At 34.8% G+C, this 16,350-nt stretch overlaps 2 protein-coding genes and 1 pseudogene across 2 annotated transcripts; all 3 read left to right on the forward strand.

Moving 5' to 3' along the window:
• Window positions 1-1,943: 1,943 nt before the first annotated feature.
• LOC121253059 (protein LEAD-SENSITIVE 1-like) lies at window positions 1,944-3,736 on the forward strand. Its single transcript, XM_041152955.1, has 2 exons — window positions 1,944-2,097; window positions 2,999-3,736. Exons 1-2 carry the CDS (start codon window positions 2,004-2,006, stop codon window positions 3,646-3,648), a joined length of 744 nt encoding a protein of 247 aa, XP_041008889.1. The 5' UTR covers window positions 1,944-2,003; the 3' UTR covers window positions 3,649-3,736.
• A 1,237-nt stretch (window positions 3,737-4,973) lies between these two features.
• Window positions 4,974-7,837, forward strand: LOC121251885 (40S ribosomal protein S5-like). Its single transcript, XM_041151285.1, has 5 exons — window positions 4,974-5,163; window positions 5,257-5,354; window positions 6,783-7,054; window positions 7,154-7,357; window positions 7,527-7,837. Exons 2-5 carry the CDS (start codon window positions 5,265-5,267, stop codon window positions 7,579-7,581), a joined length of 621 nt encoding a protein of 206 aa, XP_041007219.1. The 5' UTR covers window positions 4,974-5,163; window positions 5,257-5,264; the 3' UTR covers window positions 7,582-7,837.
• A 2,697-nt stretch (window positions 7,838-10,534) lies between these two features.
• Window positions 10,535-16,046, forward strand: LOC121251886 (annotated as a pseudogene).
• The last annotated feature ends 304 nt before the right edge of the window (window positions 16,047-16,350 follow it).

Here is a 16,350-nt window from a genome sequence, read left to right on the forward strand (position 1 = left end):
TTGTTTGAACTATCAATCTTTTCTCATATATTAAATGATTAAAAAATTATTTTTATTTTACTTATTTATAAATTATTTGGTATCAAATCTGAATATACAAAAAGACTAAGAATGCATAGACAGTATTAGAGCCACCGATAATTGCTTCCGATGTTGCCCACCTAGAAGGCTAAATGCCCTTTTTTTTTTTTTAATGCATTTTTTTTATATTCTTAAACATTTAAAAAAAATCATAATCACAATATTATTAAAAAAAATACTTACTTAATCATTAAATAAAAAAAAAATATCGGTATAAATGCTTGGGACCCAAAATCGGAATCCCAAGCATTTCTCATATTTAAGAGTTACAAAGTGATGAGCATTGTTAAATTAAAAAGATCCTTTAAGAGTGCAAAACAGGGGAGAATACAATAGGTCCTCGCTTGGATAAAAACAAGTAAAGAAAAAAATGTCAAATTTGAAAAATAAAATCCAAACAAGATTAGGTTACTAAAGTTAGAATGAAAATAGTTTTCTCAAACTATAACCCAATTGCTATATTTTCTCCTGATAATAGAAAATGAATAGAATTTTTAACGCTCCTTAAAAACACCCCCGGGGGGGGGGTGTTCTCAAAACTAACCATAAAAATATAACAAATTAAAATAAATTTTATCCAAACTAATGAAAATACTTGTGTAAAAAACGCGTGATTGATATTCCTTACTTAACAAAATTTGATTTACATAATTAAAAGTTTTAAAATTTTCCATTCGACATCAAAATATTTTTTTAAGAGAAATTGTCATCATTCATTCATCAAATCAACTTACATCCATGATCGGATACATTCTGGGATATTCTTATATTAAACATGACATCATAAACTAAAATAATACATTTGGAGCTCTACCAGTACACTATTTCTTTTTGTGATTGGTCTAGTCTTCACTATTGTTGTTACTCTCTACAGACAAACGTTCAAGAGACAACATTCTCTGCCTAAACAGAGACTCAACCTCAACAGATAAATGTTCGAGAGAGGAACTCTTTTTTTTTTTTTTAATTAACAATAAAGAAACCAAAAATGAGAGAAGTAATATAGATGCGAAAAATGACGGATTATAGTTTTGACCAACTCTAGTAGACTTCAGAATCTGTGACAGCCTGTGAAGACAGCACACTTATCTTTTTTGAGCCACAAAGGTCGGATCTGAAATGTCTGGTGGTGGTTAGTCCGGTGATCTGGCGCGTGTGTCAAGAAAACCTGTCGGAATGGGTGGTGCTTGAGGACCACACGCGATGATTTTTGCAAAACCACCACTTTTCTCCTAACGATTTTTTACCTGAGAATTTGTTTGTGTAGCGTGTGTCTCTTGGGAGTTGCTGGAAAGTTATAAATCTATCCTTTTCCACCTTGAAGGAAGTAAAATAAAACTAAGCAAAATAAACATCTTTGGACAAAAATCAGAATTGGAGTTTTTAGAGAGAGAGAGAGAGAGGGGGAGGGAGGAGCATTCCACACCAAAATATAATGAATAATGCTACTACGCCGTGTCATTTTGACCGCTTATATATTTAATTTTTTTAATTTTTTTTTCTTATTGATTAATAAAGTGATTATTAGTGTATTGATTTTTTTATATATTTTTTAGAAATATTTAAATGTCAAAAAAAATATAAAGAAAAAAAAATTAAAATTTGTACTAATGGACGGCACACTAGTACAAATTTAAAAAGTAAAAAGAAAAAGAAAAAAAAAAAAAAAGTAAAACTTTGCACACTAGTACTACCCAAATATTTTTTTTTGGGGGGGAACCAAAATATGATTAGAAGTCTTAACACAGACGTATCATTATCATATGAAAGAATCGAAGACTGTGTTACAACTTTTTTTTGTTTAAAAGGGAATGCGTAGAGGCCGAGCAAGCTACTGCATTTAAGGAGTTGCATCCCCGTCGCCTTCTAGAATCCCCCATCCTCTCTCTCTCTCTCTCTCTCTCTCTCACAGATCGAAGGAGATGGGAGTGCTGTCGAACAAGATCGAGAGGGAGAATTTGAAACCGGGGGATCACATCTACTCTTGGAGGCACGCCTATATCTACGCCCACCATGGTCAAGCCTTCTTCCCTTTTCTTTTCCTTCTCTTTTTTCAAGTTTATGAAGTCTACATTTTGTTTATTACTTATGCATTTCATGGATATTGTTGTGCTAATTATTCATCTTTAAAAGAGTTACTGCTTAATCAACTTATCTCACTGTAATTACAATTCTGGGAACCATGCCTCATGATCTGTTTCTGGAGAGAACAAAAAGACAATTTTTTTGAGTGGTGAAGCAAAACAAACGCCGTCCTCTCATTTATATCTTAATTTCCCTTTGTTATACATTAATGGTTCTACTAAATATATGTTTAAAGCATTGGGGATGCGTTTCTATATTTGTTTGCAGTTGTTATGACAATGCAGCGAAATCTTATTAAAATAGCTAACGATTTACCTTCTTAAGAATTTTGATTTTCCAGCTTTAACCGTTTTTCAAAGTTAGACTTAATATCTGCAGAATTGACTCTTCACAACAACAAGGCTATACCATGTTTATTGCCTTTCAAATCTTTATCTTTGTTTCTCCCTTTCCCACTCCTGTGATGATAGACCTTGAATTTAAGCCATGATCTCCCCCTTCCCCCCACTCCTCCCTTTTGACATTCACTCTATTGAAGAACTATGTCTCTGTCAAGCAGTGCATATATTTTTTTTTTATCCAAATAGGTGTGTAGGGGAAATTGGACTTATGAAAAAAAAGGTGTAGGGAAACATGTCCATTGATTGACAATGGCTGAGAATGTAGAGGTTATAGAGTCGTGAAAACTCCAAAAAAATGATGCAAGATACTTTTGTGATAGCTTCTGGTGCCCATAATTGACATGCGGTGATGGACTTTTTCCCCCTATTTCATGTTTTCATTTTCTTAGTTCTCTATTGTTTTTTTATTTTTTGGTACCCTGTAATAACAGGGATATATGTCGGCGAGGGAAATGTTATCCACTTTACTCGTGGTCCAGACGGCCAGGATATTGGAATAGGATTTGTGCTAGACCGCATCATTGTGAGCTCAGCACCTGGCTATAAATCCTATTCTTCCATGGACATTCCTTGCTCAAGCTGTGGAGATCAATCGAAACTCAATGGAGTCGTCACTTCTTGTATAGATTGTTTTCTTTCGGGTGGAAATCTGTACCTTTTTGAGTATGGTGTCACATCCGCATTCTTTTTTGCCCAAGTTCGTGGAGGTACCTGCACTCTTGCTCCATCTGATCCACCAGAAGATGTTATTCACCGTGCTAAATATCTCCTTCAGAATGGCTTTGGTTCCTATGATGTTTTCAAGAACAACTGCGAAGACTTTGCCATATATTGCAAAACAGGTTTGATTGTGTTCAGTAGCATCGGCATGGGAGGAAGTGGACAGGCGTCATCCATTCGAGCTGCTGCTAATGCTGTAATTGCTTATTCACTACGATATGTCACTCCCAGTTTTAGCGGCTTGCCAGTGGTTGGTTTGGGCATGTATTGTGCCGCTCGTTATTATTCCGATATTGGAGTACGCCGTGATGTCCTAAAAGTTGCTGTGGAGATTCTTGTTGAGATTTTTAAGCGGGGCTAATCTTTTGAGTTTGGCAGGAGGCATTTGCAAGGTGGTTGTAATAATTTGATTGCTGCAAATGTCAAATACATTTATAATGCTTTGTTTTTTTCTGGGCATTGTTTAAGGTTGTCATTGCAAGTGTGTTAATGGGCTCGCTACTTGATACCATTGCTCCTTGTTAATTATGGGTTTGTAATTTTTAATGTAGCGAACCAGTGATGCTTTTGTATGAAACGATGAATTAATGCAGCCGCCTTTCTATGGCATTCCGTTCGTTGTCATTCTACTTCTTATCTCGAGGCCCTGAGGGTCATGCATGCATGGATATTCAGTTGTGAACTCATTTTTAACCATTGGAGATTCGTAGGCATTCAAATCAAAATGTTTACCCCAATATCTCGAGTTTATAATCTGTTTGATTCTATTGAGGACCTTTCATATTCGGATAGAGGCCTTCTCTCCTAACCTGCTGCTTTGGGAAGCTTTTAATGGATGAAATGTGAGTTGATATTTTTAGTTATATAATGTGCAAGTTTTGTGTACTTCCTTTTAAAAAAGTGATTAAATCTGTGATTTACGTGAAAAAATTATTTTTTTAATAAAGAGACTCAATTTTTTTCAAAATGAGTACACGTGACTTGTACATCTTAAATTGTATTTAGCATTACTCGTGTGATATATAAGGACATATATATATATATATTATCCTGATATGAAATATATATTATTCATTTATCGTGTCTAATTTCAATAGATCCACGTTTTATCCTTAAAAGGACATGCATAAATTTAATGTATATTTTGACCTTGTATTTTGCTTGCAAGGATTCTTAAAAACAAAGTTATTATATATTTTTAAAACATGGATGACTTGGTATTTTCATTCTATCATAAAATATAATATCATTGAGATTTTTATATAAACAAAATTTTTTATAATATGACATCCCTGACTATATAGTGAGATTACCAAATAATTCATCTAATTAGAGGCATATTATGTTAGTAAATGATTAAAGGCATTGTTGGGTATTACTAGGATTCTCAAAATTTATCATAACTTCGTTTACAAATATCACTCAAACACAAAACACTTTTTAATTTCTAAATTTTTATCTTTTTTATCTAATCATTACTTAATTATTATTGAAGCATAAAAATCAATACAACTTTTATAAACTTCAAAATAAAAATAATATTCAATTAATTTTTAATCTTATGATATTTTTATTTAATTTTTTCTGTTTTATTTTTTTAAAATCATATAAATATTTTTACTTAAAATATTTCACTTTTATTAACAGAATTAAACATGCCGTAATTGAATTTTGAGGAGAAATATTAGAAAACGAAATTATTATTCTTCTTGGGCCGGGCTGAGCAGGACCCGGCGGTCGATCTTTGTTAGGCGTGGGTTTTAGCCCCAAAACAATTTAGGGTTTCTTCGCATAGCTTCCGCATACTGCAATCTCTTTCCCATTCCCTGCCGGCCGCTGCTGTGAAACTGTCACTCTTTATCTCTCGCACAGAAAGGTGAGGTTCGGTGTGTCTCTATTATTTGCTTCTGTGAGATATATCTACGAAGCTCTTTCTGAATTCTAGGCTGTATTTTGACGTGTATTGAAGGCACAAGAATGGAAAGTGCGGTGGTTACTCCTCAGGATCCAACCCTGCTTTCCAACGAAGTCAAGCTCTTCAATCGCTGGACCTTTGAGGACGTTCAGGTTTTTTCCCTTCTTCCTTTATATTTTTGGTTTTAATGTTGATTATTTTTTAATACTACCCTTCTTACATTCCCAGATTAGTCTGCCAGTCTATTTTTTCTAATAGATTCTGTTTTCCCTATTTATTAATTTTGTGCCTACTTTGGTTCTTCAGAGGCAACTGGAATATGAAAAAACTTCAAACCTCAATTCTTACACTATTGTAAAAAATCTCCACTTCCGTTGTTGTCTGTATATGTGGTTCATGTCTTTTTTTTTTTTTACTGTTGTATGAACTACGTACACTTTTTTTTTATTATGTTCCAAATAAGTCCAAAACAGAGGGCAATGTACGGCAAACCTTGCGAAACCAGACTTGTAATTGCAAAAAACTTCCACTGACAACTGGGAAGTGAGTGTAGTTGGTGAAATCTAATGCCTCTGCAGTTTCAAAAGTTTCATGAATGAAATATGTTAGGAGCGACGTTTCAATCTGTTGTATTTGGAGATTACTTATAACCAATGCAGTCCTGTGATTCAATATAATATATTCCACTTAAGAGAGACTGCTTTTTCTCTGTATTTTCTAGTTTTTGACCAAATCTACCAAGGTATATGGGTGTTGAGACTTCAATGTCATGAAGTTTTGAGCTTCTTATATTAGTTTTATGTTATAAGCATAGCTTCTTTCTTGTCTCTTGTATACATCATGTGTCCCTCGGTTGAGCCTTTTGCGCTTTTCAATAAAACTGACTACTAATAAAAGAGTACCTTTGCTCTCTTTGCCATCAGCTCCCATAAAGAGTTATGGATCTTTGATTAAGGAGTCATACTTGATAAATCTTTCCTTGTACCATTTGTTTCCATTATGAGATACAAAAAATTGCCATTTTTATGAAAATTATTCTTTCATAATTCATGATGGAGCCCTCAGGAGAACTGTTATGATTGAAAATTTGGCAGATGGATATGTTTCGTGATTCTTTTAGGGGCATACTTATCCACTCTGCCTGAAGCATGACATATCTAAAACCCATGTTCTTCTCTTCTCATTGACGTATTTGCCAGAGAAAAGAGGGAAAAAAGTAGGGTATTTTCCTCCCAAGGTTTTTGAAGTTTCAATTTTATCTAGGTTGCCTGTCAATTTGGATGTTGTTTCTGTTTTTCACAGCGCTTAGCTTGTAATTAGGTTCATCTCCTGTATACTTCCTGTGTACTTGGGCCTTGCCTAATTATGTGGTTTAATAAATTCTTCGTACTTGTTAAAAAAAAAATGGATGTTGTTCCTTCTGGTTGCATCAAAATTTGTTACAGAGAAGTTAACAAATTTGTTCTTGCATCGGTCACATGGCCAACTTATTGCAAAAAATTGACGTCATTCGTAATTAGAATTGCTCATCCGAATCATATTGCCTAAATTTTGATGGCATGTTGTAATATGCTCTGTAGGTTAGCGACATATCTTTGAGTGATTACATAGGTGTTGTTCCAGCCAAGCATGCAACCTTTGTCCCACATACAGCTGGAAGGTACTCGGTCAAGCGTTTTCGTAAGGCTCAGTGCCCAATTGTGGAGAGGCTTACAAACTCTCTGATGATGCATGGGCGAAATAATGGGAAAAAGTTGATGGCCGTGAGGATTATAAAGCATGCAATGGAAATCATTCACTTGCTGACAGACCTAAATCCCATCCAAGTTATAGTTGATGCCGTGGTCAACAGGTATACAAATGAGAAAGTATCAATTTGTATGGGTCCCTCAAGTGTAACCTTTCATGGTTGAATCATATTTATATTTACTCTTTCCTATTGTTACGACAGTGGGCCAAGGGAAGATGCTACACGTATTGGCTCTGCAGGAGTTGTCAGGCGTCAGGCTGTGGATATTTCTCCACTGCGACGTGTTAATCAAGCTATTTATCTCATTACAACTGGAGCGAGGGAATCTGCTTTTAGGAACATCAAAACTATAGCAGAATGTTTGGCTGATGAGCTTATTAATGCTGCAAAGGGTTCATCAAACAGGTAACTGCAGCCTCGATTTTCTGCACTTCACCCATACATCTAGTAATATTCTGCTTGAAATTTTAGTTTGTAGTGTTAACAGAATAGGCTTGATTTTGTTGCTTCTATGATGTTCCTTGTCATATTTATTTTTTAGTGATCACTAATGGTATCTACTGATGTATCTCAGTTATGCCATCAAGAAGAAGGACGAGATTGAGAGAGTTGCCAAGGCAAACCGTTAGAAAACTCCTTTACACAAGAGGACGGTTTACATGTCATTACTAGAACTTTGTATCCTCTTTTCTTTTGTTACTCTGGAGCACATTCAGAATATGGATGTTGTTGTTTGGTGATTTTTGTGCCGAGTCTTTGTTTTATTACGAGTTGCAGTTAGTTCTCCGGATTGTCATCTATAAGCTTTTGTTGAAGTTTCTGAACTGTTCCTATAAAAGAGAAGAAAACAACGGAAAAAGAAATATTCGAATATATTTGTTGGAATTTCGTAGTTTGTTTTATAGCAAAAAAGCTTATTTATTAGTTCATAATTTCTGGTTGGTGTCTTCAAGCGTACGCGTTAGAGCAAGAGACTGCAAAGTGTTAAGCACTTGCTGCCTGCTCAGTTATTTTTTTTCCATATTTAAGAGCACTTTTTTAATAGCATCTTTATCCTATTTTTTAAAATATATCATCAAAATTTATTTATTTTTATTTTACATATTAATTTTTACAGTACGTCATACATTAATTAATTTATTTTTTATTTATATTATTTGAATATTATATTTTTTAAATTTTAATTTATTTAAAATATTATATTTTCTACATAGTATATATTTTAAATATTTCTCTATACATCATATATTTTGATATTTAAAATATTTCTTTATGTATGATTTAATATTTTAAATTACTTAAAAAAATACAAGTTTTTATTATTAACAATATCTTTTTTTGATTTTGATAAGAGAGTTGCTACATACCACCGGCTTGAAACCGGTGTGAATCCGTCTGACGTGGCACGTCGACATTTGTCAGAAACTGAAAAAAACAATTGAGAAGTTCAACGCACCTAAAATTTTTGGCAACACGCCTAACATCTCCGGAACTTATTTTTTAAGGAGAAGTCCAATAAATTTTAAAGAGAAAAGATATTTGCATCGTGAATTTTATAACTATCTTGTAATTATTTAAAAAATATAAAATAAAATATAAGATTCACATAAAAAAAATTAATTTTTTAATAATAAATTTTATTATTTTTTTAAAAGATTATGCGGTAGTTGTACATTTCATAATTATATATAGAATTACTCAATTTCAAATTGAAGTCCAACATACCTAACATCTCAAGAGAGAAAAGATCTGAGAAGGGAAGAAGCATTTTGTGCGTTCCATCTTTCATTTTTCATTGGAAATGCTCAAACCTATTTTTAACATAACATTTCATTTGGGAAGAAAAACGCCATCACTAGGTATCAAGTTTTTTTTTTTTTTTTGAAAAAAAAGAAGGGAAATACTTATAGTCATTTTTGGCAATGAGTTTAGTTTTTTGACAAAATCCTTTAATTCAGAAACCATATGGGTATGAGAGTCACCGAGTAACAAAGCATTCCATAAAAAAACGCTTCAATACAATTAGACTTTCTGGAAGGGAAGGAAGATACTATCTGTGTTTTGAGGATTGAAATATATATATATATATATGTGTGCAGTATAATGCCAAGATTTGGTTGAAAATCTGGTTAAAAATAATGCCATGAATCTGCAATCATACTGCAGATGGCAACTAAGAAGGGACTTCGATGGTTTTACACAGGTTAAGGAGAAGGGGACGTGCGAGCTTAGGAAATTCTAAGAAAAAACAGACAAAAGGTGAAGGGAAAAGGAAGAAGGGGATGTTGGGAAGAAGAAGGAGAAGGTGGTAAAGACTAAAGAGTAGAACTCGAGTAAAATGGTGTGTTTTATTAAATTACGTGGCGAGTATCCGGCGTGTGCACATGCCGGTTGTATCTAGCTTTGTTGAAATGAAAATACAATAAAAATAAAAATAAAATAAAAATGAAAGAAGATGAAATGAGAGATAAATAATAAAAAATTATTTAAATGAATTAATAGTTACCTCTATATGTAAAGAATTTATAGTAGTTAAATGTAAAATAGAAATAGAATATATGATAGAAGAATTATCTTTCTTTATATTTTAAAAAAAAAGTGTATTTTACAATACCATTGAGAGTGCTCTGCTGATTTGCCGTTATAACTTCTTCGTACTAAATATTATTTGTTCACCGGCGGCGTTTTCTATTTATTTATAAACAAATAAAAATTCAGTTCATACGATTATTAATCCATTAATTAGTCTTGATTGGTAAAGCTAAGCTGGCATTACAGCTTTCCTGCTAATTACTCTCGTTTACAGCCTCAGCTATTACTAAAGTAAAGGCAAGGCTGACTGGCAAGGCTGACTGCCGATGTAGAATTGGGCGCAAGTTCTCGTGTGAGATCAAAGTTTTGAACTACGCTGAGCTGTCAGGACTGAGGGATTTTGACAGCGTAAAATCGTTTCAGCTTTTAGTTACTCTTTGGTTGGAAATATAATAATAATAATAATAATAATAACAATTCCAACTGTTCGAGGCTGCAATTATGGTAACGAATCCTGCTACACGTGATTACAGTTGACCTAATATTCTTTTAAGAAAAATTGCTATAAGTTATGGCTCGGTTTGTTATACAAAATTAAATTATTTTATTTTATTTTATATAATTATTATAATTATTTTAAATTTTTATATAAAATATAATAAATAATTTAATTTTTTTAAGTTATAAAATAAAATAATATTAAAAAATAATATTATAACAATTTTTTATTTAATTTTTTTAAAAAATATTTCATTTCATTTCATTGAAGTGTGTAACTAAACGAAATAATAAATATTTTTTTTATTGACAATAAAAACAATTAACTTATGAGTTTTATTACGTATAACTATTTTTACATATTGACAATCATTCACGTAAGTGGAATGCATTAAAAAAAAAAAAAAGAGGAAAAAAAGATTACACAAATTTTTTTTGTTAATTTATTAAATCTGTCGAAGGGTGTCAACGGTGGCGCCCGTCTGGTATTTCCCTTCCCTAATAAATAAGAAAGAAAAGCATTCCAAAACTAACGGCCCTGCCCTTGATTATCGTCGCTTCGTGGACTTCCCCACGGCACTGCATTAAATATAAAGGATACCTTTCACGCTTTGAGAAATAGAGCGAGCCGTGACCCGAGCCAGGGGGAGAGTGACCGCAGAAGAAGCGCCGATATTCGAAACGAAGATCGGCATATCTGGAATGATGGGGACCAGAGGCGAGCAAAAGAAGGATCAGATTACTTCCAATACCGATGCCCTGACCGTTTCCGCACAAGGAGAAGCAGCTGCCGAGGACAAGGAACTATTGTCCGTTGAGAAAGTATTCTCTAGCATGCAGGTGCCTCCATGGCAAAAGCAGCTGACGTTGAGGGCCTTTGTGGTGAGCTTCGTGTTAGGGGTTCTCTTCACCTTCATCGTGATGAAGCTCAACCTGACCACTGGGATTATACCATCCCTCAACGTGTCTGCGGGGCTGCTGGGCTTCTTCTTCGTCAAGACTTGGACCAAGTTCCTAGAGAAGTCCGGGATGCTGAGGCAGCCTTTCACCAGGCAAGAGAACACCGTTATACAGACCTGCGTTGTTGCCTCCTCCGGCATTGCTTTCAGTGGTATGTGCATCTCCTTTCGTTTCATTGCTCTTTCGCTTCCGTGATGCGTTTATTACTATTGGGTTGATTTTTGTCGATGTCACGCTTTGGCGGGTTGAAGCTACAGAACTGAAATTCCATTTCTCGGTTCTCCGAGAGATTGTCACAGAATCTGGGGTGGCGTGAGGGATGTTTTCGTTAAGAATTAGGGGTTGAATCTAATTTGCAAAACGCTGATCAAAGATAAATCTATGTGCATCTAATTTGATATAAGTTAATTTGTTACGTGTGAACCAATGTTTTGAATACCGTACCAGTCAAGGCACTGGAACGAAATATTTCGATACCAATATCGTTTCAGGATAGTATTTATAGATAACGTTTCGGAATAATTGATATATAAATAAATTATATATATAAAAAATATATAAAAATTATATTCCAAAATAATAATCTATATATAAATAAATTATATATAAATATATATATATATAAATTATAAATAGTCTAGTCTGAATTGGAGGTTAAAAAATAAGTTTATAGTTTGAAAAAATGAAAAAAAAAAATACAGGCCGAAATATCGGCTGGTACTGGCCGAAATATAGGCCGGTACATGTAGAAATTGAGGTCGGTTTTTGGCCACTACGGAACAATTATAGTACCTGTACCAACCGGATGGTCGAAATAAAAAATTTTGACTATACCAACTGATACGATATGAAATTTAAAATACCGGTGTGAACTCCTAAGTTGGCAGTCCAATTTGTCGAGACGTTTGCTCGAGGCGTTCTTTTCCTTTTCTTCATCTCCCTCCCTTTTATTTTTGGTTGTGGCTGTGGTGGGTGGGTGTGGAGACAGCACCAAACCATCATGATGCCGTGCCACAGCAGTCCACCAATAACTGCTCCAAAGATAATGCTATTGCTATTCAAACTCAAACAGAGCATCCGAAAACCATGAAACTGAAACCAAATGTAATCGTGATTCGTGACTCAAATTCAAACGATAGAGATAATGTTAGATAATTATCCATTTGCATAGCATTTTTGGTTGTGGTTGTTATTTTTTTTACATGTATTTTTCATACTTTTAAATATTTTTTTAAAAACTAAAATAATAATAATATTATTAAAAAATATTTTCTTAATCATTGAGTAAAAAATTAAAATAAAAAATTCCAACGATCACATCGAACGGTAAGAATCAGTCGTGACATTATCATTTTCCTTTTTCATGTGAGTCCTTTATTGGCCTGGGTCTTTATTCGGGACTCTATCCTCCGAAAATATGTATCCAAATTGACCTGATAATTCGTTACTTTTACAAGTCGATTGTGTCCTTTTCGCCGTATGATGTGACTGCATCTTTTATATGATGGGGCGGAGAACTATATTCTTCGTTTCAACTTTCAAGTAAAATATTAACACAGTTGCGGCTGTCCCGCTTTCTTTGACCGTGATGTTATTTATTTTCTATCTGACTTTTGGGCTTAGAAAGTGACACACACCGAAGCCGGATAACAGTTATTGTCATTCATACAAATCTTCTTTCGTCCTTTTTTTTTTTTTTTTTTTGTTGTCATTCTATTCTTTAGATTTCAAACAGAAATTATCAAGGAGCTAAAGATGTCTTCTTCACTTTCTCTCAACTTCTCCATGATCCTATCAATCTTAATTTCATCTGTCATCTTCATTTTAAGATTGTGGTTTCGCCTCTGTTCCTGGAGAAGGTTACTGCCAAAGACAACTGTCCCTACCTTCGTTTCTAGAGTATCCATCAAATTGTTTTACATGTTTCAATATAAAATTAAAAAAAAAAAAATTTGTTTTACATGTATAAACTATTACATCTCCATATCCCTGTTACAGGTTCAAACTATTTTGGACCTCGTGGTGTATCCAGCAACGTGTTGCAGCTTATTTTTACCTAATAAGACAACGGATGTCTAGTGCATCATAGTGTGATGGAATGAGAGGACCAGCACATTTGACATTCCTTTTCTACTAACAAACTGGCCATATGTTTCCTTGCCTCCCTTCTTTTATTATACACATATAAACCTAATATACATGAGCTCTGGCCCTATGACTGTCACATTCTAGGATTTTTGCGTATTCGATGGCATTATTTGCACACTTTTTTTTTTTTTTTATGCACTCCTTTATCACCATAATTAATAGATAAGGAGATGATTACAAAATAAGTGATAAAGAAGTTGATGTTAAAATTTTACAAACCGAATCAAATTAGCAGGCACCTGTCAACCTTTTAAATATTTTTCCCATGTCATATTGTTATATATCTTATCTTTTGTTTGATTGAGCAGGTGGCTTTGGCAGTTACCTCTTTGGAATGAGTGAAGTTGTTGCCAAACAATCTACAGAGGCTAATAATGCACAAAATATTAAGAATCCAACATTGGGATGGATGATTGGGTTTCTTTTTGTTGTTAGCTTTCTCGGTCTGTTTTCAGTGGTGCCTCTTCGAAAGGTAACATACTAACAACCCAACGCTTGTCAATGGCCTTTGTTGACCTATACACAGTCTACGACATAAACTTCTCTTCATCTATGTACAGATTCTTCAAGTACATATAGACTTCCAAAAACCTTTTTTTTTTTTTTTTTTGGTGGCGTACAGAGTACATACGCAATGTATATAAAAATGTTTTGACCTATATATGAAGGTGACCCATTTATTGTATATTTCACCTTTCGTCATCTACCCAGTAAGGTTTTTAGTGAACAAAACGGAAAACTCCATAAAATTTTGACATATATGTGGTAGGGGGTGACTGGTGCAATGTCCATATTGTTTTTTAATACACTCACGTGTGATTTGGTACAGATTATGATTATAGACTTCAAGTTGATATATCCAAGTGGTACCGCAACTGCCCACCTTATCAACAGCTTCCACACTCCACAGGGTGCCAAGCTAGCAAAGTGAGGCCTTGACCCTTCTACACAATGCACTTTCCTTATTAGGATCACTGACACATTATCTTTGGTTCTCATAATTTTTCTATGATCCTTTCGTAACAGGAAACAAGTGAGAGCATTGGGAAGTTCTTCTCCTTCAGCTTTCTTTGGGGCTTCTTCCAATGGTTTTTTACTGCAGGTGATGGCTGTGGATTTGCCAACTTCCCGACATTTGGTCTCAAAGCCTTTGATAACAGGTACATAACTCAACCTTAATGCATATATATTTAATATAAATCTATTTTTTATAGTTATATTTTGAATAAATCTAGAGCAAGGATATTTAATTATAGTTGTTTATTTTAAATATGTGGTAAATTGTTTCTACTGCCGAGTCAGCACCCCATCCAACCTTCTCTTTTGAATAATAAACATCGGCAATTAGCTATCTTTATTTAGCTAGGTCATTGCTTACTGATCAACAAGGTGTTCAGATAAATGCTAAAGACTTGTGGTTACTGGGCAAAAAACCAGGTTTTACTTTGATTTCTCAGCTACTTATGTTGGCGTTGGAATGATCTGTCCATATCTAATCAACATATCTCTTCTTGTTGGAGCCGTTCTTTCATGGGGTATTATGTGGCCACTGATAGATGCAAGGAAGGGCTCTTGGTACTCTGCAGAGCTTAGCCCAAGCAGCCTACATGGCCTTCAAGGTTACAGGGTAACTCATCTTTTCATGCTCAAAACCCCAAGGTACTGTTGAACTTGAAAGGTTTGTAATTTATGAACTCCTGCTTCTTTCCTTTTGTTGTAGGTGTTCATAGCTATAGCCATGATCCTTGGTGATGGCCTCTATAACTTTTTTAAGGTCCTCAGTCACACTCTATATGGTTTGTATCAACAACTATCAAACAAAGACCCGGGCTCAGTTATTCCCTTATCAGGTCGATCCCCCCTGAATTTTCTCCATCTCTGTCTTATGATGACCAACGTCGGACGGCACTATTTCTCAAGGACCAGATTCCAACATGGCTTGCTGTTGCCGGTTATGTCACCATAGCAATTATATCTGTCGTCACACTTCCGCACATCTTTAGCCAGCTCAAGTGGTACTATATTGTGGTAATTTACATAACAGCGCCAACACTAGCCTTTTGTAATGCTTATGGTTGCGGGCTGACAGATTGGTCATTAGCATCCACGTATGGAAAGCTTGCCATATTTACGATTGGGGCATGGGCAGGTGCCTCTCATGGTGGGGTTCTTGCAGGTTTGGCAGCATGTGGAGTCATGATGAACATTGTATCCACAGCATCTGATTTGATGCAGGACTTTAAGACAGGCTATATGACGTTGGCTTCACCCAGGTCCATGTTCGTGAGTCAAATTATTGGAACCGCAATGGGTTGCGTTATCTCTCCTTGTGTCTTTTGGCTCTTCTACAAGGCATTCAATGATCTTGGAGTTCCTGGTTCACAATACCCGGCTCCTTATGCGCTCGTTTACCGCAATATGTCAATCCTAGGGGTTGAGGGGTTCTCGGCTTTGCCGAAGCATTGCCTCACACTTTGTTATGTTTTCTTTTTTGCAGCCATAGTAATCAACGGGATCAGGGATTTAGTTGGAAAGAAGAAGGCTGGCTTTATTCCACTTCCCATGGCAATGGCAATACCCTTTTATCTTGGATCATACTTTGCCATTGACATGTGTGTAGGGAGCTTGATCCTATTTGTGTGGGGGAAGGTAAACAAGGCAAAGGCCGATGCATTTGGACCAGCAGTAGCGTCTGGGTTGATTTGTGGCGATGGGATTTGGACTCTGCCAAGCTCAATACTCGCTTTGGCAGGTGTTAATCCACCCATTTGCATGAAGTTTTTGTCTAGGGGAACGAATGCAAAGGTGGATGCTTTCTTAGGTTCTTAACCACGTTAAAAAGTCTCTGTATTTCCTTGTTCAGCAATTCTTCAAACGTCAGCCGTGCCTCGCTCGTATGTGTAGCCGAGGCTTTTAACTGCATATGTATTTCCGTTTCCGTACTAAGATTTGATCCACATCTTTTCTTTCAATCTCAGCCAACCAAGTATTACAGATATGTCGATTACAGCCACGATATTTGCATGATCAGTGGGCTTTCCTTGCGAACGAAGCATGGCCAATATTACGTTATCATTAGTCTGTCTAGCTAGAAGACTTGGTAATCACGAAAGAGTAATGATATATCAACAATATTTTATACGACATATTGTATAATAATATATTAAATAAAAGATATTTTTATAAAATTATGTTATTTTTATAAGATATTTTATAAAAATACCCTTTATTTAAAATTACATCTCCCGCTTAATTAGCCA

The sequence above is a fragment of the Juglans microcarpa x Juglans regia genome, chromosome 2S (genome assembly GCF_004785595.1).
Source record: "Juglans microcarpa x Juglans regia isolate MS1-56 chromosome 2S, Jm3101_v1.0, whole genome shotgun sequence".
Taxonomy (NCBI): domain Eukaryota; kingdom Viridiplantae; phylum Streptophyta; class Magnoliopsida; order Fagales; family Juglandaceae; genus Juglans; species Juglans microcarpa x Juglans regia.